The 22,203-nt window shown below is 35.9% G+C and overlaps 1 protein-coding gene across 1 annotated transcript; it reads left to right on the top strand.

Moving 5' to 3' along the window:
• The first annotated feature begins 1,833 nt into the window (after positions 1-1,833).
• Positions 1,834-9,786, top strand: Golph3l (golgi phosphoprotein 3 like). The gene is made up of 2 exons (XM_077795035.1): positions 1,834-3,113; positions 8,120-9,786. Exon 1 carries the CDS (start codon positions 2,124-2,126, stop codon positions 2,892-2,894), a length of 771 nt encoding a protein of 256 aa, XP_077651161.1. The 5' UTR covers positions 1,834-2,123; the 3' UTR covers positions 2,895-3,113; positions 8,120-9,786.
• Positions 9,787-22,203: the final 12,417 nt, after the last annotated feature.

Raw genomic sequence — 22,203 nt, 5'->3', positions numbered from 1 at the left:
TGTGCATATGTTAACCAAAAATATGCCAGAGAATGTTTCTACCATCACCAGCTTCATAGTAACTAAAAATGAGATATATAACACTGTTTTAGTTAGCTTTACTATATTTGTGACCAAAATACCTTACAGGAACAACGTAGAGGAGAAAATGTTTATCTGGTGCTCACAGGTTTCATCTATAGAGGGCTGGTTCCATTACTCTGGACCCAAGGTTAGGCAGGATATCATGGAGAAATGGCCTTACAGAGGAAGATGCTCAGGACTTGGCAGCAAGGAAGCAGAGAGGGAGGAATGAGAAGGAGTTTCAGGAAGAATATCTCTTCCAGGGCGCTCCCACAGTGATCCACCTACTCCAGCCAAGGCCCACCTACCTATAATTACTACCCATTCAAACTAGGAGGGACTGATAGATTATAGCTCACACAATGCAATCATTTCTCCTCTGAATATTGCTACATTAATGGAAGTTTTTGAGGGCCACCTCATTTCCAAATCATAATACTTCCTAGGATTGAAAATAGATAAATATGTATTGTATTGCACTGTACTCAAACAAAAGAACACTATGCAGTGAAGACAATGAACAAACTTCTGCTGCCCTCAACAACATGATAAATTTCACAAGGAAACAGTGATAAAAAATAAACTAGAGGAAAAGTAGAATGGGACAAAATCCTGTATTTTTTCTCTTTTGGAGAAAAGTATTTTCTTTCCCTAATTTGTCAGTAGGATTATCTCTAATATGAGGAGGGAAGCAATGACTGATATGAGCATCACTGCTTGAACATGTAAAACAGGCTATTAATTGCAATATTAATTATCATTGTCATGAGTATTTTCAAAACTTATTTTAATTTATTCTTATACATTGAAAGAACATTTATCCTCACATCTATTCTTTTGTTCATTAACAGCAAACACTAATTTAAGAAACTTTTTTTTAAAAAATCTGATTTAAATGTTTTTATAACAACTGTTACACTATAAGTATCCATTTTACCAATATCACCCATTTTTATTTTAGAAAACTGGAAAATTTTCTTGACAGAAAAATTAGAAAGTTTTTAGTCTCCTTCTGTGACAATCTTTTTCAAGTCACTAAAATTTTTGTGCATATTTTATATGAAAACTTCTCAGAGAATTCATTAGCAAGAAATGTAGTTGTTTTCACTATTTAAAGCTGAAATTTTATTCTTTACCATTTTTTTGCAAAAGATATAGAGATTGATATCTTATGTTTGTGTTAGTCTGCTATAGTTATAACTAATATGGGGTTCATTTTCACATAATCATACATATGTAATTTGCTCCACTTCAGTCCCCAATCCTTTAGTAATCATTTCCCAATCCTCTTCCATTCCCCTTCCTCTATTCTTCTGGTTGGTTCTTCTTTTATTTATTTATTTATTTATAGTATATTTTAAATTAGTACTTTGTAAATATAAATAATTGTGGTATCTGAAAGAAGCTATCAAACATGGAGAATTTCATTTTTATCTATCATTATTCACATTGTTTTAAAATACTAAGCAGGAACAAATTTTATGACAAGATAGAGATTGAAACCTTTTTAAATACAATATTTTATCCTCTGTACTTAAAATAAAATTTGTATGCTTTATCTGGTGCTAATATAAGTTTGATAAGTATTACAAAATAAGATTTTATTTGAAATATAATTTTATTTTACAAGTTTGAAAATCATTCTTATATAATCATTGCATTGATATTATATTTCTCATAGAGAAATATTTGCAAGAGATAACACTTCCTGGAATGTTCTAAATAATTTCCCATAATGATAACTTAGGTAATAATAAATTAGAGATCGAAGGATCAGGAAGTTTGTGCTCTCTTCGTGGCTGAGAAGTTTTTCACCTACTAGACGGGGGTGGGGTGGGGAAAACAGGTGTCCTCCTGAAATAGAGCACAAGCTGCAGCCAGAGTCCAACTGTAACCCAGGGGTAACATCAGTTACAACGTTAAAGACATTGTGCTAGTTGCTATGGAGAATATAAAAACCCAAGAAGACATTATTCCTGCCCTCAAGAAGTTTACAGTTGAGAGACAGCCATACCAAAAGAGAAACTATATTAAATACTTTAAAGGAAAAACAAGTGAGAATGACCACATTAACTCACCGAACCCGTCGCACTGAAATAAGCAAGAACTTTGAAAAGAAGGTAGAAAGTGAGGAAGATACTAATCAAGAGAGGAGTCCAGAAAATGAAGATTCTGGAGACTCTAAGGATATTCGCCTCACCCTTATGGAAGAAGTATTGCTCCTGGGACTAAAAGATAAAGAGGGTTATACATCTTTTTGGAATGACTGTATATCATCTGGCCTGCGAGGGGGCATCCTGATAGAACTAGCCATGCGGGGTCGAATCTCTCTGGAACCCCCCACCATGCGTAAGAAGCGACTACTAGACAGAAAGGTGCTGCTAAAGTCAGACAGCCCAACAGGTGAGACCTGGAACCCCTTCAAATTACAGTACCAGCTGAGAAACGTACGAGAGCGAATTGCAAAGAACCTAGTAGAGAAGGGTATTTTAACCACTGAGAAGCAGAATTTCCTGCTATTTGACATGACTACTCATCCTGTGACCAATACAACAGAGAAACAGCGACTAGTGAAAAAACTTCAAGATAGTGTACTAGAGCGGTGGGTAAATGACCCTCAGCGTATGGACAGGCGAACGCTAGCACTCCTGGTGCTAGCCCACTCCTCTGATGTGCTAGAGAATGTCTTCTCCTCACTGACAGATGACAAATATGATGTGGCAATGAATAGAGCCAAGGACCTAGTAGAACTGGACCCTGAAGTGGAGGGGACAAAGCACAATGCTACAGAGATGATCTGGGCTGTGCTGGCTGCCTTCAATAAATCCTAGAGCCAGCCAATGGGTTTTCTCTTTTTACCTGCTGACTGGTGACTTTCAGAGACCCCATCACTGAGTTTGGTGTCCTGAAATGTTTTCATCATTTTTTACTCCTTCTTTTGGTCAGATTCATGATTTGGGGAGAGTAATTTTAGGGCTTCCATATGCCTTGACCATTATAAGCAGATGTTATTTCTCCCTAAACTTTTACTCCATAGATGAATATACTGGGTGAGTGTCGCGACCCCTTGCCCGCAAGGAAGACGCAACTCGGGAATCTTCTCTCAGCAGTTTATTCAGGTCCTTGATACTTTTTCTTCTCTCCCCTGGATGCCCCTCCCAGCCTTAATAAAGCACCTCAAGCCCCAATGCGAAGCTGCCACGTGGACTTTTCTCACAGGGTGCCAAGTCACAGCGTGCCAACTCATTCTGATAAGGAGTTGTTTGTCACAGACTACAGGGGAAACCAGCGCCATCTTGTAATGGCGGCCACAGTTCACAGAAACGGCTCACCACAGTTCCCCCTTTTTTGTTTTTGTATGACAATACAGGCGAGAGTAGAGGTCCTATCCCACTGTGCAGAAGTGGCTGCATAGTATGGCTCAGCCCCAAGGAGGCGCCTTCCCCAGATCCGAGGCCATATCAGCCTCAGCCGACGCCTTTTTTCGTGGGGCGGGGCGTGGATAAGGTGGGGTAAGGAAGGACGTCAAACCCGCATGCAATAGGACATGCTCTCCTTGAGGTCCACTCCAAGGATCACTCAAGTGCAGTGCCTTGCCTCGCATCCTGTACCGTGACGATGGTGGACGGAGGGGGATAGCTGAGGCTGAACTGTGGCTGTGTACAATGACAAACAAGTTGACAGCACCCTGAAAGAAAGGCACGGACTTTAAAGCGATGGAGAAGCACTAGTGTGGAAACCCATCTGCGTGCAATGGCAGCAAGACCGGCAGAGTGCAAGGGCTTTCCAACACTAAGAGAACAGCGAGGAAAGACATGTCGATCCCAGTGCAATGTTATAATAACTTGGGGTGCAACGACCATGTCAAAGATTTACTGTTTAAGATGCGCAAGCCAGACTTGAGGTGAATTGCCATTTTCTAAAGCTGCAAGAGCTTGTATGATCATAGCCTTATCGTGAGCATTGCGGGCCTTGAGGCGACAGAGAAACCACAAACAGAGGAACATACCGAAGCAACACATTGCACCAAAAACGCCTACCCCCACCCACTCTTTAAAAAAGGAAAAGGCAGAAGATATCCAATCAGTGAATTGTCCCAAGGTCACGGGATCGACACGGGTACTGTTCAAGACAGCTATTTGGGTTAGTTGAGACTGGATCATGTCTTCCGCTTCCATGGACCAGTTTCCGGCCAAATATTCGCCAATGATGCGGGAAGCATTCCTGGAATCATTAAATCTGACAGAGGTTATGCATAAATGTGCACGTTGGTCAACGCAACCCAAAAGCACCAAGTCAGCTAATTCTTCTACCTGAGCTTGGAGTAAATCTATTCTTTGGTTGGCAGCTAAAATCCCTGACAAAATATGTTGATTGATTGTGTTTTGGGATTCGAGTATGGTGGAAGTTTGTTGAACAACTCGATTAATGGTGGCAGCAGTTTGTACTTGATTGGCCATGGCCACTCCGGTCGTAACCGCTGCAGCAGCAGATACCGCCACGGCTGTCACTATGGCTGCTGTAATTCCAAAATCCCTACGGACTCGAAATAGCTCAACAATGGGGAATTTTTCAGGATCTGCAGTTACCGGGATTGGGACAAAAGTTGGAATTTTCATAACCACTGCTACAGTCCAAGAACCATTCCAACACTCAGATAAGAGACAGGTAACATTAGAACAATCTAGCATCCCTGACGAGGTGTCATTAGCCAAAAGGAACAGGAACGGGGATTGGACACAGACCATTGCAGGGGGTAATGTGGCACTATATAACAGAGAGTTGAACGAAACAGATGTAAGTCTATTTCCTCGTTCACTCTCCCTAACAGTGCCAGAAACATTAGCCAACCAGCTTTTGGCTCCTAGCAATTGAGCCAATGTAGAAACATCGGCTGAAGCCCCCCTTTCATTGGAAATCAGCCACTGAAACCAGGACCAAATCTGTTAAGCTTTTGATGACCTTGCACAGGATGCCTACGCCCCTGTAGGTGTTTTCCTAGTCCTAGACCTGGCCTATACCCCATATCTAGCATAATTTTTTGAGACACCGGGGAATAGTCATTGCTAAGAGTAAACCCCATGTCATTCATCAGATCACGGCCCCATAAAGAAACAGGCAAATCAAGTACATAAGGCTGAAAAGTACCATGATGTCCTTCCGGGTCCTTCCAAGATAGATGTCTACAGCTGATTTGAGGGGCTTGGGCATATCCAAGTCCTCTTAGGGATTGATCAGAAGTCTGCACTGGCCATCCCTTAGACCAGTCCTTAAGGGCTATAATGCTACGGTCCGCCCCTGTGTCCAGCAATCCCACAATAGATTTACCTTCTATGCTTAACTCCAAAGTGGGGCGATTGCTCATATTCAGTGACAAATAGGCACAATTTCCTCCGGTGGCACCAATCTCATCTCCCGTCCGTGACCTTGAGTCAGAAGGGAAGTGGGTATGCAAGCTAGGCAAAATTAGTAATTGAGCAATCCGATCCCCTGGAGAGATAGACACAATGCCCCTTGGAGCTTCCACCATAACCTTTACTGTCCCTACAGCATCAGGGCTGATGACTCCAGGGAAAACATGAAGACCTTGCAAGATAGAGGATGCACGTCCAATTAGCAAACCTACAGTGCCAGGTGGTAAAGGCCCTTTAAACTCAGTTTCTACCAATTGGACTCCCATCTTAGGTGTTAATACGAGTCTGGAGGTGGAACAGAGGTCCAATCCTGCGGCGCCTGTAGTGGCTCTCCGCGTTTCATGGGATGGCGTAGAGACGGCCATGTCTCGGGTTCGGGTGTGACATTCTCCATTGCCCCATATATTTGTGGGCCCTGGGGTCGGGGGCCCCGTTGGCCGTTTTTTGGCCCAGCTGAAACAGGCTGTCCATGGATGTCTCTCACTGATTGACACTCTCTTGCCCAATGTTTCCCCTTTTTGCATCTTGGACACAACCCCGGTAGAGGAAGGCCATTGGAAGGGCCACCGTAAGGAGGTCCAGTAAAACTGTCTTTTTTGGGACATTCCCGTCTGAAATGACCAGATTGACCACAATGGAAGCATGTTCTGGCACCAGGACCACCCCCTTTGGCAATCCGAAGGACAGCAGCTGCAAGACCTGAATTAGTTAAAGGTCCTCCAATCTCTCTACACACCTTCATCCATGCTTCTATGCCCTTGTTTTTATAAGGAGTGATTGCTGCTTTACATTCCTTGGTGCATTGCTCAAAAACCAATTGCTTGATAAGGGGCATGGCTCTATCAGGATCCCCAAAAATCTTTCCAGTGGCATCTACCATCCTTGCAACAAAATCTGAAAAGGGTTCTGTAGGGCCTTGTAGAATCTTGGTCAAATTACCAGATACCTCTCCTCTATTTGGAAGTGATTTCCATGCCCGAATGCAAATGCTGTTAATTTGGTCATATACCTCAAGAGGAAATCCTGTCTGTTGATTAGCAAATCTCCCCTGCCCCAAAAGCATATCCTTATCCCAAGCGGGGTGTCCCGCCGCATGGTTTTGGGCGGCCTGCTCTATTGCGCCCTCTAGCACAAATGCTCTCCAGTCCAAATATTTACCCGGGGAAACGCAAGCCCGAACAAGGCTAGCCCAGTCAAAGGGAGTCATGCAGTATCTAGACAAACCCTCCACCTGAGTTAGTGTGAAGGCGGCATCCACCCCATAAGTACGCACGGACTCCGCCAGGGTCTTCACAATTTTGAAATCTAAAGGTTCATGGAATCTTCCCCTATTGTCATCCTGAAAAACTGGATAAGCAAGACCCATCTCAGCATTAACAGCCCTCCATGTTTGGGCATGGAAAGCTCTCCCCGAAACACCCCCACCATACGGCGGTGGATCTGGAGGATCATTTTTCTTGAGCCCCTGTTTATTTCTGTTTCCTTCTCCCATACCTACACTCCCTAGCTGACAAGACAGCCTCCCAAGCTCCTCCTCCTCATCCTCCTCTTTCTCTGACCCACTTTCGCATGGGGGTGTGCGCAGCGCACTGAGATCTGGATACAATCGTCTCCTCCCCTGTTTCACATTCCGTACATTCCCATCCTTCTGAGATATCTCACTTCTTGCCGGAGACAGCCGCCTCCTCCCCTGTTTCATGCTCCGCACACTCCCATCCTCCTGAGATACCTCACTTTCTGCCGTCTCTGACTTCTCCTCATGTAATTGCTCTAAAACTTCCTGTCCTTTAGTAAGTGCTTCCTGACATCTGTCATCTGTGAGGCAACTACGGACCATCTTCCAAAGGGGTATCACCCCACCCTCTAATATGCCCTGCTCAGAAGCAAAGTCAAGGTCTTTGCCTAATTTATCCCAGCTAGGTATAGTAAGGCTGCCTGAGAATGCAAACCACGGTGCAGCAATATCTGTCTTCTGTAAAAATCTCTCTAAAGTACTACGTTTCACTTCCAGGCCCTTGGAACGTAACAGGTCATCTAGGGCCAGGAGGAGCGGACTTGAAGATGTGACACCCATGACACAACAACAAAAGACGCACAAAAAACAACAAGAGATACCACAAAAAACAAAAACGAGATGACACAACAAAAGAAACACAGAAAACAAAAGTGAAAGTACACAGTGCAGCTGCAATAAATATGAGGCTCTCTCTTTCTTTGTAGAGGAGCTGACCCCGCTTTGGACGCGGATCCCACGTACTGGGACTATCCCTGCTTTCATCGCAGATCCCACTTACCTGGGACTAACCGGTGCACCACCCCTGACTGACTGAAAGTTCTGGTTCCCGGGTCTTGGCACCACTTGTCACGACCCCTTGCCCGCAAGGAAGACGCAACTCGGGAATCTTCTCTCAGCAGTTTATTCAGGTCCTTGATACTTTTTCTTCTCTCCCCTGGATGCCCCTCCCAGCCTTAATAACGCACCTCAAGCCCCAATGCGAAGCTGCCACGTGGACTTTTCTCACAGGGTGCCAAGTCACAGCGTGCCAACTCATTCTGATAAGGAGTTGTTTGTCACAGACTACAGGGGAAACCAGCGCCATCTTGTAATGGCGACCACAGCTCACAGAAACGGCTCACCACAGGTGAGCCCACACACACCCAATAAACATTTTTCTCCCATTTCTTGGTTTATTTTCATCCATTGTACTTTTGGATAAATAGGGTTATGAATATCTAAGTGGAGTTTTATGTTCTTCTACAGCAGAATGTGAATGAGATGAAGAGCAAACCATTTATTATATTTTTCTAAGTTTGTTTTCTATCTTAAATACATGTTACATAGTCTTTTATCTCTCAGATTCAGCTAAATAATATAGCTTATTGAATTCATTGTCTTTGAATGAGTAGCAGTGGAAACCAAACTAATTTTTAAGCAGATGGTTTCTGAGATTTTAATCTTTTATTTTTTTATCTTTCTTTTTCTAACCTAATGAAAATGTCCCACATTTGATTACCTGGGTCCTACACTCCTATAGCCAGAAATATATCCTATACACCCTTTTAGAAATCATGCTCCTTCACTCATTAAGACAAAGGTTTAAATAAAAAAGAAAAAATGTGTCACAACCACCACCTTCATGGAATCAGCATTATAATTTGAAGAGGATAGAGGTGGCCTAAGAATTTCCAACCTTTAGCACAGGACTGTCCTATTTCCTCTTAGTCTGCTATAAGCCTGACATGGTGGCACAAACCTGTAATCCCAGACACTGGGGAAATTGAGGTAAAAGAATGGCAAGTTCAAGGCCAGCCTAGTCAACTTAGATCCTGTCTCAAAGTAGTGATCTGAGGATAAAGTTTAGTAGTAGAGTGCTTGCCTCACAAGGCCCTAGGTTCAAACCCCAGTACCACAAATAAATGAATGTATATATGTCTCTGCTCTGATTGAACTGAGAAATTGTTTCAGTTTCCAAATAGCAGCACTCTGCATCCAGACTGTATATCCAAATTCCACATGCTCTTGTTCCCTTTTTTGGGTTTCTACACAAATTGAAAATTACCTATGTAAGAGTTCTTTGAGTAGTTTTGTCTATATTTGATGTACAGGTACCCCTCTGGTCAATGTCACCAACTCTCTAAAATGCTTTTCACTTCAGTATTGAGGTAAAGAGAAGCTAGATTAATAAAGATTCTATGTAAAGGGGCAATTTGGTGTTAGGATGACACTGCTGTAAGGTATTGTATGAAGAGGACAGACACTGAATTGTACTAATGTCAAGCATTTATTATACTTTAATTGGCTCCTGCCTGTTGACCACTGTGGAGAAACAGGCTATCAAAGGGTTAAACCCAGACCTGTCATCACATTCTCTTGATCAGAAGTAATTAAATGATTAACTTTATCTCCTCCCTCAAATGTAAAATTCCTAATAATTCCTCAACTGAACACTTTGTTTTCACTTCTGGTTTTTCTTAGGTGCATAAAGATTTAATTGTAATGTGAAACAAATTTTAAATGAGAGGCTAAGTAGAGTTTCAGTCTGTCTCTCTAAAATTACAAAAGCTGACGTAACTTTTCTTTCTCTATTTAACAATTTGGCATGAATTGAAACCAGGTTTTCCTGTGGAAAGTTTCAGTGTGATTGTGGGGTAGAAGTTGAGTTCTTTCTTTGCGACTCTTAGTGTTTATTTTTATCTTGTATCTTAATAAAATGAGGATGTCTTCAGTTCAAATATGCATAATGTTCATTGCCAAACACCTTCCTATTTAATTCATATGACCTTCACATTTCTATATAATAAAGATCAATTATTAAAAAAAAATAATAATAAATTAGAATTGTGAATAGAAAGGATAACTCCAGGAAAGGGTAACTCCACTTCTTAAGGAGGTCATGTACTTCTGAAATGGTGGCAGACCTCTTCACCAGTTAAATTATTATAAATAATACCACATATTTTTAAAGTATCCAGAAATTTTCCTAAGGGCAAATTCCAACTGCAAAAATATTTATTCAAGAAGATCTCTGAAATGTCCTTTAGATTAAGGAAAGTCCATAATATTTTAGAATAATCTTAACTCTTTTCTCTAACACCTCTCAATTTATAGGAAAAGTTCTTCATTCCCAGTAATCATGGCTAACATAACATGATTCTACCTCTCTCCAGCTTTAAACTAAGGTGGGTGATACCTCTCTATGGGGGGCAGGTAGCCAATACTTCTCATCATCCTCAACTACATATAATAGAAATTAAACTCCAGGCAAGCATGATCAAAAAGTGAGGATTTCCATTTATCTATGGATCCCTTCTGCAGAAAATACATGAACTCAATAGCTTTTGTCCCAGTTCACTTACAGAGTGAGTTTCCATACTGTAAGTCAAGCTGAGAAGGTGATGGGTTACCAGACAGGCCCACCATTCTGTATATATGTTGGAATATCTCTCAGGCTGAATTATTAGCTATGTCCATGGCCAGTTCAGCAGTGTAGCACATCTAGCATGCACACTTCTAAGGGTTCATTCTCTGTAAAAAAAGAAGAAGAATGATAAGAATGATAAGAAGAAGGGACTACAGAAAAAAAAAGAGTAGAAGAGGAGGAGGAACTATAGAGAGCTGGATTGTTCTCTGTATTCTCTGCCATTGGAGGATACAAGGATGAGGTAGATATCTGAATACTACTGTCCCTCACCAGAAACAGGATCTGGTGTAAATGGGATTTTGTACTTCATACTCTCCAAAAGTGTGAGGAATGACCTTAATGAACATTGATTGTTTAAGTCACTCAGTTTGTTTCCCAAACTGGTAAAAATAAAAGACTGCTTATCCATTAAATTGAGCATCAGGACACTTGTCACTTACAAACAACATAGAGGTTTTTATGATTTTTAAAATTGTTCTTTTTTGGGGGGGGGATGAATTCAGACAATAAAGTAGCATGAAAGTCATCCAGACAAAAAAAGAAGTAAAAGGCTGTCAATTTAGAAGACATAATCTTATATAATAAAAATCTAAGGAGGGCATAGTGGTATACTCCTGTAATTTTAGCATCTTGGAAGGTTGAGGCAAGAGGATCTCAAATTTAAATCCAGACTCAGCAACTTATTGAGGCACTATGCAACTTAGCAAGACCCTGTCTCTTAATATATATATACAAACACATATGTGTGTGTGTGTATGTGTAAAAGGACTGGGGCTATGGCTCAGTCATTAAATGACCCTCCGTTCAATACCCAGAACCCAAAACAAAAAAAAAAAAAAAAAAGAAAAGAAAAGAATATCTAGAGGAATTCATATGGAAAAGTATATAAAATAAAATTTATTTCTATACATAAGTAATGTGTAATACACAAATTAAACATAAAGAAAGCAATTCCATTTACAGATGCATCAAAAAATACTTATGTATAGTGTTTTCAATGAGTTCTAGAAAACATTTCTAAAACAAATTTAAGAAGACTTAAACAAATATGAAAATATCTGATGTTCCTGGATTATAAGACTTCATACTCTTAAAATCAAAATACTCCCCAAATTGCTCTAGGGCATCAAAGTAATCAATTAGAAAATTCGAACTTCTTTTCTTTCTGTTGATATGCTTATCCAACAGTTTTTATGCATGTCCTTTTGATCTATCAGCTCCTATACATGTTTTCTTTCTACAACACTTGTTAGTATCCAGTCTTGGACTATTTCCTCTCCAATGTCACTACTCGTGTATGTGACAAGGTTCCTACACTTTAATTTTTATTTTATATTTATATTTTATTGCTAACGAAAATGGAGAAAGTGAGGAAGGCACAAGATGAGTACAGAATTCCGAAACCTCTTGACAAAAGTAACTTGCTTTTGTAAATCAACAAGAAGAATCTGGTCAATGAACTGAGAAAATAAAAGGCTAACAGTCATTGGTTTGAATAATAAACAGAAAAATTCAAAAGTCTAATGATCTTCAGTTTTGTAAAAAATGTACAAACTAAGCTGTTGAAGGGTCAGATTACTGTTCTTTACTTTTTATGAGTTGGTTTTTATTACATTTTAAGCCATTTCTTTGTCTTTTGCCTCAGAGTAGTATACTGCAACGGTGCTCATTTTTTTTTTTTAAGAGAGAGTGAGAGAGGAGAGAGAAAGAGAGAATTTTAATATTTATTTTTTAGTTCTCGGCGGACACAACATGTTTGTTGGTATGTGGTGCTGAGGATCGAACCCGGGCCGCACGCATGCCAGGCGAGCATGCTACCACTGGAGCCACATCCCCAGCCCAACAGTGCTCATTTAATATTTATTTCCATTCTGAAGATAAATTTTCTAATTCAAATAATCAATTGCTATGCATTTGCTAGTATAAATTTCTAAATTCTTAAAGTCTTTAAAATTATGTTCTTAATTAAAGTAATAAATAAAGACTTATATGCATAAATGTGTACATTTCTATGTGACAAAGTGATTAATATTTGAACATCAGTGTATAATCATCATGTCCCTTGAATTTAAGAAAGATGCGCATTTAAGGGAAGTTTAAAATTGAATTATGATTGAAAAAAGTTATATATTTTAATAATAATTTATTTATGTACTTTACACTGATACTGATGTCACTTTAAAGCATTTAGAGTTTAATTTTGTTAAAATATTAAAAAGTCTTTAATTTTCTTTTATCAGAAAACTGGAGATTTTAGATGAATATTTCTATAAAAATCAGCTGAATATATGTATACAACAGATAGCAAGGATACTTACAGTAACTACTTCTTATTTCATTAAAAAAACCTTAGTTTTTTTTTAATGAAATACATTTGTTGAAATACATATGCAAGCAATGTATTTCAACAAATCATACCATGATTTGTTTTTGGCAATGCTAATTAATAGTGTTTGCATAAATATAATGATTCTAAAACATAGAGTAATGTTTTATAAAGCATATCTGTAATGATGTGGTACTTTATTTCTTATATATTCTTTCTGAAAGTAGAAACTTGTGCGTCTTATTCAGAGGCAGAAATAATATTACTTTTCACCCTAAGATGTTTGTTCTCAGGTATTTTGTTCCAGCAATGGGAAGCTGTTTAACATCATTAAAGAAAAAGAAATATGAAATAGGTAAGAACAGTAATCTACTACACAGCTGTAGGTTGTTCCCTAGAACAACTATTGCATCAATCAAAATGTTAAGCAAGATTAAAGAAAAAGAAAAGATTCAAGAAAGAATGTGATTGCAGGGAAATGGATGGCATTAGAGTAGATTATGCTATGTGAAGTTAGCCAATCCCCCCAACAAACAAATGCTGAATGTCTTCTCTGATATAAGGGAGGTGACTCAAAATGGGATAGGGAGGAAGAGCATGAGAAGAAGATTACCTCTAGATAGGAAAGAGAGGTGGGAAGGAAAAGGAGGAGAATTTCATGGAAGATGGAAGGAGACCCTCATCTTTATACAGAATATATGTATAAAGATGTGAGGGGAAAAAAAAAAGAAGTTGGTCACATTAGATTGGGTAGAGAGAAGTGATGGGAGGGAGAGAAGGGGAAGGGGGGAATGGAAGGACAGCAGAATAAAATAGACATTATTAATGCTGTGTGTGTATATATGTGACTGCATGACCAATGTGATTCTGCAACCTGTACACTCAGAAAAATGAGAAATTATACCCTATCTGATTCAAAAGTATGTTATGTCAAGATCATTGTACTTCCATGTGTAACTAATTAAAACAAATTAAAAAATTTAAAAAAAAGAGTGTGAAAATTATATGTGAAAGGACAAACTAAGAAGCTTAAACTTCACTATGGCTAAGTCACAGAAGGACTTCTTTAAAAACAAGCAAGGATATAAGGGTGGAAAAGCAAGCATTAGAGTATTGAGAAAAGAAACTTAAATAGTAGAAAATGATTCGACCCAGATAAGATAAAGGGACTCCCAGATCTGGAAGTAAGTCACATTCATTAAGAAGTCGTGCTTTCCTAAAAGCAGAAAGAACTATCATCACATATTATAAATGAATAATTACCTAATTTATAAGTCAATTAGTTTTTTTGTTGACCGTGGATAAATGGCAATGTCCTACATAATTGTTTAAAAACCTGTTATGTTCTATTCCAAGTATAATTGGAATTTTTCAAAAGGGATCTGAATCTTTAAAATGGTAATTGCTTTAGCAGTGGTTAATTTAACTGAGTTGGTACTCCCTAGGTAATAAAGAGCTTGTATTATAAATAAGATACTGTTTGCCAGTACTACAAATTAAATGGTAATAGGTCATGGAGCAGAGGAGTACTCTGACCTAAACCCAAGTGCCATTAACAGAGTAAGTAGAACTAACAATTAAATCATAGGAGATTAATTTGTGTGTATGCCAAATTCATTCCACTATGTCATGTATGTAAGAAATAAATTAAAAAAATAGTCACTGGATTTGAGTCATCATGATCTTTCTTCTGAAAATGTAACAGTTGTAAATGGAATCAAATTCAAAATACATGGAAAAGTACAAGGCATTACTAGTAAATTATAAATATTATTCATGTTCAAAGCACCAGAATTGAATTTAAGGCTGGCAAAGTAATATATAAATGTATGTATATCATTGAAAAGACATTAGACAGAATATGACTAGTTTTCTAAGAACACAATCTACACATTTCATATTATACCACATGTAGTTAAATTATTGTGCTAATTTTACATGTGCTAAAATATACTAAATGTACTTGCTCAACATTATTTCCCAAGTATCTTTCATATCCTTTTAATTTGTGATAGCATATGCTGCTATACATATAAAAACTAAATTCAATAATTAAATTTTATTAAACCTCTGATTCTTAAATTTTTACTTATGTAGTTTTATATGACAGTAGAATCTATTTTGACATAGTCCTACAAGCATGGATTATTTCTTATTCTAATTAGGAGTCCAGTCTTGTGGATGGACACAATGTTGAAATGCAATGTAGTATATTCATATACATACATAGGAAAATTATGTCAGATTAATTCCACTCCTTCCTATTCCACTCACTTTAAACACAACATCTTATTAAAAATGATGATAGTTTCATGTTGTATGTTTAAATTAATAATATGTTATAACTTTTAATAGTTGAATAGAAAGTAGATTTTCCACATAACCCATCATGGTTTTACTCCAATTATTTCTATTATTAAAATGTAATATTATCTGATATATTTGTTACAACTAGTGTACTGATATTGATACATTATTAATTATGTTTTATAATTTGCATGACATTTCACTCATTATGTTGGACTTTCTATGAGCTCTGATTCATGTATAATAGCAGGTATCCACTATTATACTCATACAGAATAGTCTTACTACTTCAAATATCTCTTTTTCTCACCTATTTCAACCTCTTGTCTTCACCCTAAAGCCCTGATAAACACTAATATTTTTACTTTCTTCACAGTTTTGTTTTACTAGAAAATTCATGCTCCAGAATATTTGTTGGAATCTGTCCACTCTCACTTTCTCATATATTTACTCTTATAGTTGTCTTTCATTTATCCCAATTGTCATGTACATTTGCTTTTCAGATTATTCTCATGAACCTAAAAGCATACTATTTGTTTAAATATTTCTAAATTTTATTCAAACTGCTTACTCAAAAGTTACCTAGACTTTTAAAGGGAATGGCTGATCTCAAGAAGCTTCAAAATGCCAATACTTCTCAGTCAGGAGTCACATGATGCTGTTACTACAAAGTAACAATGGGCTTGTGGTTACCTGATGACATAAGGTCACCTGTGCTTTATGAAATAACTTCATAAAATTGCAGAATGGGAAAAAATAGAACTAGTGTTTCTGAGAGAAGCAGCTATTTTATCCAAATAGAAAAATAAAACTTCTGTGTTTGATCAAGTGTATGAGTTCAAATTGCAAAGAAAACAGTTCATCAAGAGTCATTGTATTTGTAAATAATTTGGAAAATTTAGTCATTCCAAAATGCAGGATTGATTTCATTTGTGTTGAAAAAAAGTTATAATACCAATTGGAAATCTTGTAAATCCGATTTCCCACCCTACTTCATAAGTGAGGATAAAATTTGCTTTATAATTTTCATGATTTAACTGATTGTGTAAAAAAGACTTTTAAAGCATATTTGAGCTATAAATTTTAAATATACCATTTTTTAAGTTCCAATGTAATTTAATATTTAACAGTTGGCAATTTTTGTAGGTGATTATTATAAACAAAAAAGTTCATTATCTTGTAAAATATATAAAGAATGAATTATATATAAAAATAAACTGAATGTAACACATTTCATTTGTTCTTTCATAACAATCAAAGAAGCAGTGTTTCTGTTTTAATGCCTTATATGAAAGTATAGACACTGGCTCAGGTCTTTTGTCATACTAAATGGCAATATAAATATTAGAACTGAATTTTGTTTTCTAAAATATTCTTTTTAAAAGCAGCACATTTATGATATGAGGATCTTTTGAGGATAATAAAAGACATTAGGAAAGCAAAAATGTGAGACACAAAGCACCTAGCTTATTTTGACAAGGCTGACTGTACGATACCCAATTCTTATTTCATAAATATTTTGTTTTCTATTTGAAGACAATTTAAAGTAGATGTATAACATTAAATATAAGATATAATTAAATATCTTAGGTTCTTAAAATTAAGAATAAAATAATTACCTGAAAAATTATCTAAATTTGAAGTCTAAAAACTGCAAGAGGAGTAGGCAACTGGTCATCTTAGGAGATTGAAAGAAGAGGAAATAGATTTCTGTGTAGGGTAGAAAATGCATTGTTCTAAAATTAAGTAAACTTAACAGAGTTTTCTATTGGAAAACTACTGACAGACATATATGAAATCAAATCCAGTTGTGCAGTCTTTGATCTTAACATGTGGAAAACAAAACATTCATTTAATATAGGAATGTTCAAGGTTCCTCCTTGCTTCTTAACAAAATTTGTAGCTATTTGAAATGAACAGTCTATTGTATTTTGATGATATTTTCCTAATGTTCTTGCCTTTCCAAAAAGCAAGCAAACAAAAAAAGACAAGTAAGTTTTAACTGTTTTTGTTGAATAGATTTAGTGTATGTTGCATATTTCAATAAAATTTTTTTTATTTAGAAGAAAATGGTAAAAGTAAAATAACGATAGATGATATAATTAGGAAAAATAAGAAAGTAGAAGTCCAATTTTTTAAAGGATAACATTACAAATATACTTTCATACATTTAACAATAATATCATTTTATTTCATGATTAATTGTTTTATACTTGATTATCCATGCAACTTAAATTGTATTGGGCATGTATCCAAAGTTTGGAAAATTAACTTTCCTTTTCTGTTTATTATTATTATTTTTTATTGCAGTCCTGGGGATTGAACCAAGGCTCTGAAACATGATATGCAATACTCTATCTTTAGATTTTTTTATACATATCTGATGCATGCATAAAAAATAGTATAAAATAAATATATTTCTTCTTTTTTCTTTCTATACGTACTAGTATACAAGTACGTAAAGGAATGATGTCACTCAAGTGTGAGTAAAATATCAAGTGTGTGTTATTCAAAATAAAGAGTAAAACATTTTTAACATCTGTGGAGTTTGTAGAGTGGAATGACTTTATTAATGATATCCATTTACCTAATTGCCTTTGGCATTTTATTACATATTACAATTTATACAAATTCAAAATGATAGTGTCCAGCACTTTATCCATGAGAAGAACATTTTGCTTGGCTTTAGATATTAATGACAATGAAGAATTCAACACTTGAAAAATCTGTGTTAATGAGGCAGTTGTGCTTTACTGAGTTACAAAAACTTACTTACAAATAACTAAAGTCTTTATGGATCAAAGAAAATAATAAAAATTATAAGAGTGACTTTGTTTCTGACTCTTCCTTTATCTTTCTTTTAATTTTAAAGTACTCCTTGTCTATGAAATGTCTATTTTTTTCCTTTGTGACATCATTCCACTTTTATACTGGGTTACATTTTTCTGTAGTTTTTTGTTTTTTTTAAGAATTCTTACTATAGGAAATACATTACTACATCTCATAAATAAATAAAAAATTCTGTTCTGATTATTTTTGTTTATGTTTTTGTTTAACAGCTCATTAAATAGTATGTGATTTACTGACCATTTACTCTATGATATTTCATATTAATATATTTAGGTAGTCTTCTCCAGTCTGTATAGTCTAACATTTAATTCTAATATCATTATAGACAATATTATTTCTGGTTGTCACAATTGCCAACAAATGGAAAGGAGTATAAAAGATTGGTGTTTTTTAGTATTTGAAAATTAAAGACATGATGATGATCCAGTAGTGTGGCCTTAAGTAGATAAATGATGACTTCCCCTTTTTATCTATAATGAAGAATCATCTTGTGTGTCTCTTAGTGATTAGCATCACAGGTGGCCTTTTCAGATCTATAGGCTATAGACTCTGCAATTATTTTATATTCACATCAAATAACCCTCCATCTGGTCCCCAACCTTGTCATCTTGTCTCATTTAAATTACTATTAAATACTAATCTCTTTCGTGATTCTATATTATCACATTGCTATTTTCATTGCATAGAAAGTCTATTAATTCCAGTTTCCTTTAGTTAAATCATCTTGACCATGTAGAAATGTTGAAAGGAAAGAGCAATATAATGAATCATTATAGAAGGTTCTTCAAATAGAAAGATACCTAATTAGTTAAAACCTCGCATACTTGAAATACTCATTATATATTCAAATGTAATTGGTTGATGAAAGGCATTTGTCTCACATTACATATTCACAGCAGTTAGAATTCAAGTTCTAATGTCAAGGACCAAATAAACTACTTATGCATAACAGGAAACACAATTTAATACTGAAGAAACTGATAATTCGAAGAAGACTTTCATACCAGCATGGCCAGCCTGACTTTCTTGGGATGCCAAAGAGATATTGTGAAATTATTTTTGTCTATTGTACCAAATTTCTGCCATAAAATCTACATGAGCATAGAAACTGGTTTATGTTATCTTTTACTTTCTTTTTTTTAAATTTTTTTGTGTCCATTTATTGAGGTACAAATAACATACAGTATAATTTGCCAATTTGTGTGTCTATGCGGTTCTGGGGATTGAACCCAGGGCCTTATGCATGCAAGGCAAGCACTCAACTGAGCTATATCCCCAGCCCCCAAACTGGCTTATGTTACTGAGACATTTTCTTCAAATGTAGTCAGAGAATATTGATCCCACACAAACACTGAGACATTTTTAACAAAAAGGACATCCCTTTTCGTTTCTTGTTTCATAGGTAAGGTTGATTTCCTTATCTAACTTTAAGCACTAATTAAATATGTGTATTCACTCACTGATATATTTTATTTAAGTTGCTTAAAATCCCTTCAACTTCTAAAAATTATTAATTATACTTTATCAATTCTTCCTATATACTTGTTTCCAATTTCAAATAATTGTATTTAAAAAGAAATATTTTATATTAAAATATATATTTTTTAAATCTTTTCATTAGAGGCCAGTATGGAAGCCAATTAGTGACTTCTCTCTGAATATGGATGAAGGGATCCAGGAGTATTTGTATATGTAATTTGTATAGGTTTTAGGTTTGGAGGCAACACTTTCACATGCTTGATCTATTGTGTTTGGTTTCTAGAGCAGTATTAATAAGGTAACACAAACTGGATGGATTATATATCCAATTAGTTTCACAATTCTAGAAGGTAAAACCTCAAATAATGAAATTTCCAGGATTGGCTCCTTCTGTGGACTGTGAGGAGGAATCTGTTGTTGCTCTTCTCTCTAAGTTTTGGACAGCTTCAGATAGTCCCTAACTTGTAGTTGCGTTTTACATCAACTTCACTCTATCTTCATTTTTACAAGGATATGAATAATACGGAATAAGGACTCTCTCAGTGATTATAAATTTATTAATCTAATAATCTGCATAGATCCTTTAAAGATTCCCAGTAAGATCACATACACAGGCACCTGGTATGAGGACATTAATATCTTTTTTGGGATCACATATGTACTCATAACAGGTATGTACGCAAACATTTTGTATTTTATTACCTTTGTGGTTGAAAAAAATAAGATTATAGCAGCTTAAGTTTTCCTATTGAAATGGAAATTCCAATTGTACATTTCAATATCTAAAGTGATTTATAGTGTTGAAATTCTGATTAAAGAAATAAAATCCAATTCCTTTAAGTTAATAAGTGAGTAGGATCTGGGATTTAATTATGTGAAAACCACCTTGTAGTAATTGTAGAATATAATCTTTTTTTTCCCCATTCAAATATATGCTTAGAAATAAAATAAAATAATTCCTATGCTGGCCCATTAAGTACTAAAGATTTCATTGCATTGAAATAATATAAATTGTCATTGCATAACTGATTACTTCTGAATAACATGAATCAGAAAAACACATCCATAAAACTGAGAAAGTGCCAAGCACATCTGGTACTCACTATCAGCGAACACCAAGTAACTAAAACTTGAGAGAACAGGAGGATGGAGAGAAAACAGATTGCAGGGAGCCAGAAATATACCATCTTTGTTGGGGATTGTTTCTCTAAATCTCGGGATAAGGCATTAAGCTCAGGAGAAAGCAGAAACTTAGAGCTTGAAATGTTGTTATAAGAGGCAGTAAAATTTTGTTTTTATAAGTAATAAAACATACAAGATGTGATGGACAGGAATTCTGGAAGAAAAAAAAATTTCTCAGAGATAATTCCAGAATTCTAAAATGCTTTAATGCTCTAGGTCATTGGTAAATCCTAAAAGAGATGGGAGTGAGAGGTCAACAAATCAATCAGAAAGCAATTTCTAAGTGACTAAAATTCTAAGCCCTTCCAGTAATCTTATGTTTCAGGGACACTAAATTGGACTGCAGTATGGGTGAGAAGAAAGAACAGCAATTACCAGACCATGTTCAGATGAGACTTCAGAAGGGCTAATCCCTAAATTTTGAACCAAAAAGATATACATCCCACAACACATGCTCAAAAAACTCGAGGCTGTCAGTTGAGAAGACAGCATACTCTTACTTTAGCTTTTGTCAAAGAGCAAATTCTTTTCTTTCCTCAAGGAAAAAAATGAAAATATCTAAAGACTTATAATTTTTAAAATATGGAGTATAATATGCAATTTTAAAAAATCTTATTATTAGCATGAGCAAAAATCAAAACACTAAAAACAAGAGAATACCAACAATTGAAACAGCTCTACAGGTTATCCAGTAATTAAGTCATCAGACATGGAATTTAAAACAAATTTATTATATTCAAATATGTCGAAACAACTAATAGCAAGACCAAGCATTTCACCAGAGAAACTTAAGACTGCATTTTGTGCCTGTTGATTTTGAGTGACTCCTGGTACAAGAGCAGCAGGGATTGAAAAGTTACTATTTTGACAAGGATAATTGGCCTTAGCCACTATACACATGTAGCTCAGTTGTTATGTGACTATGTAATGGGGATAGAGTGGAATAGATAATAACTAATTAAGACAATTTATGATATTCCCATGTGCAGTACTATCTGTAAATGAGCATGGATAACAAAGCCTAATGAAAATGTGGCAAAGAATCTTTTAGAAGAAAATATCTGAGTCAATCAAAATAACAAGCCACTTTGATTAACAGAAGTGTTAGCTAACTGGAATATGGAATTACAGTGGAATATAGAAGATGAAGATCAAATATATCAAATATAGACTCACAACCAACTCTGTCAGTAGACCTAAGATTTGCTCTATTTACCTCTTTCATAATTATTATACAAATTACAATCAAATAAAATCTTGCTAAGGCTTAGCCAAGATGGACTATGCCTCTTGGGAGAAACAATTGTGTGAGTGTTGTACTATGAACTATGTTGGTTGAAATCATTTACCAGGTTTCCCTTTATCAAATGGCATAACCATTCCCCAATCTCAGTTATTGTCAGCAAATAAAATTTGTAAATGTTCTTTTTTTCCATAACTTCCGGAATTATTTTTTCTGTGTGCAGTGTGTATTCCAGAGGTTGAATAAGACATTGGTCCGTAGTTAGTCTTTAGTTGACCTGAGAGTTTTTCTTAAATCAATTCTTCTCTCCTTATTATTTGATAATTTCTCTCCCAAACGTATGGACTATAGCGCTAGAGAATATGACACAACACCTCTTCCCAACTCTTTCTAATACCCTTGTTTCCTTGATATAAA

The sequence above is a fragment of the Urocitellus parryii genome, chromosome 2 (genome assembly GCF_045843805.1).
Source record: "Urocitellus parryii isolate mUroPar1 chromosome 2, mUroPar1.hap1, whole genome shotgun sequence".
NCBI classification, from domain to species: domain Eukaryota; kingdom Metazoa; phylum Chordata; class Mammalia; order Rodentia; family Sciuridae; genus Urocitellus; species Urocitellus parryii.
Note: the sequence above shows the minus strand (reverse complement) of the source record. Positions and strands in the feature narration are given on the sequence as shown.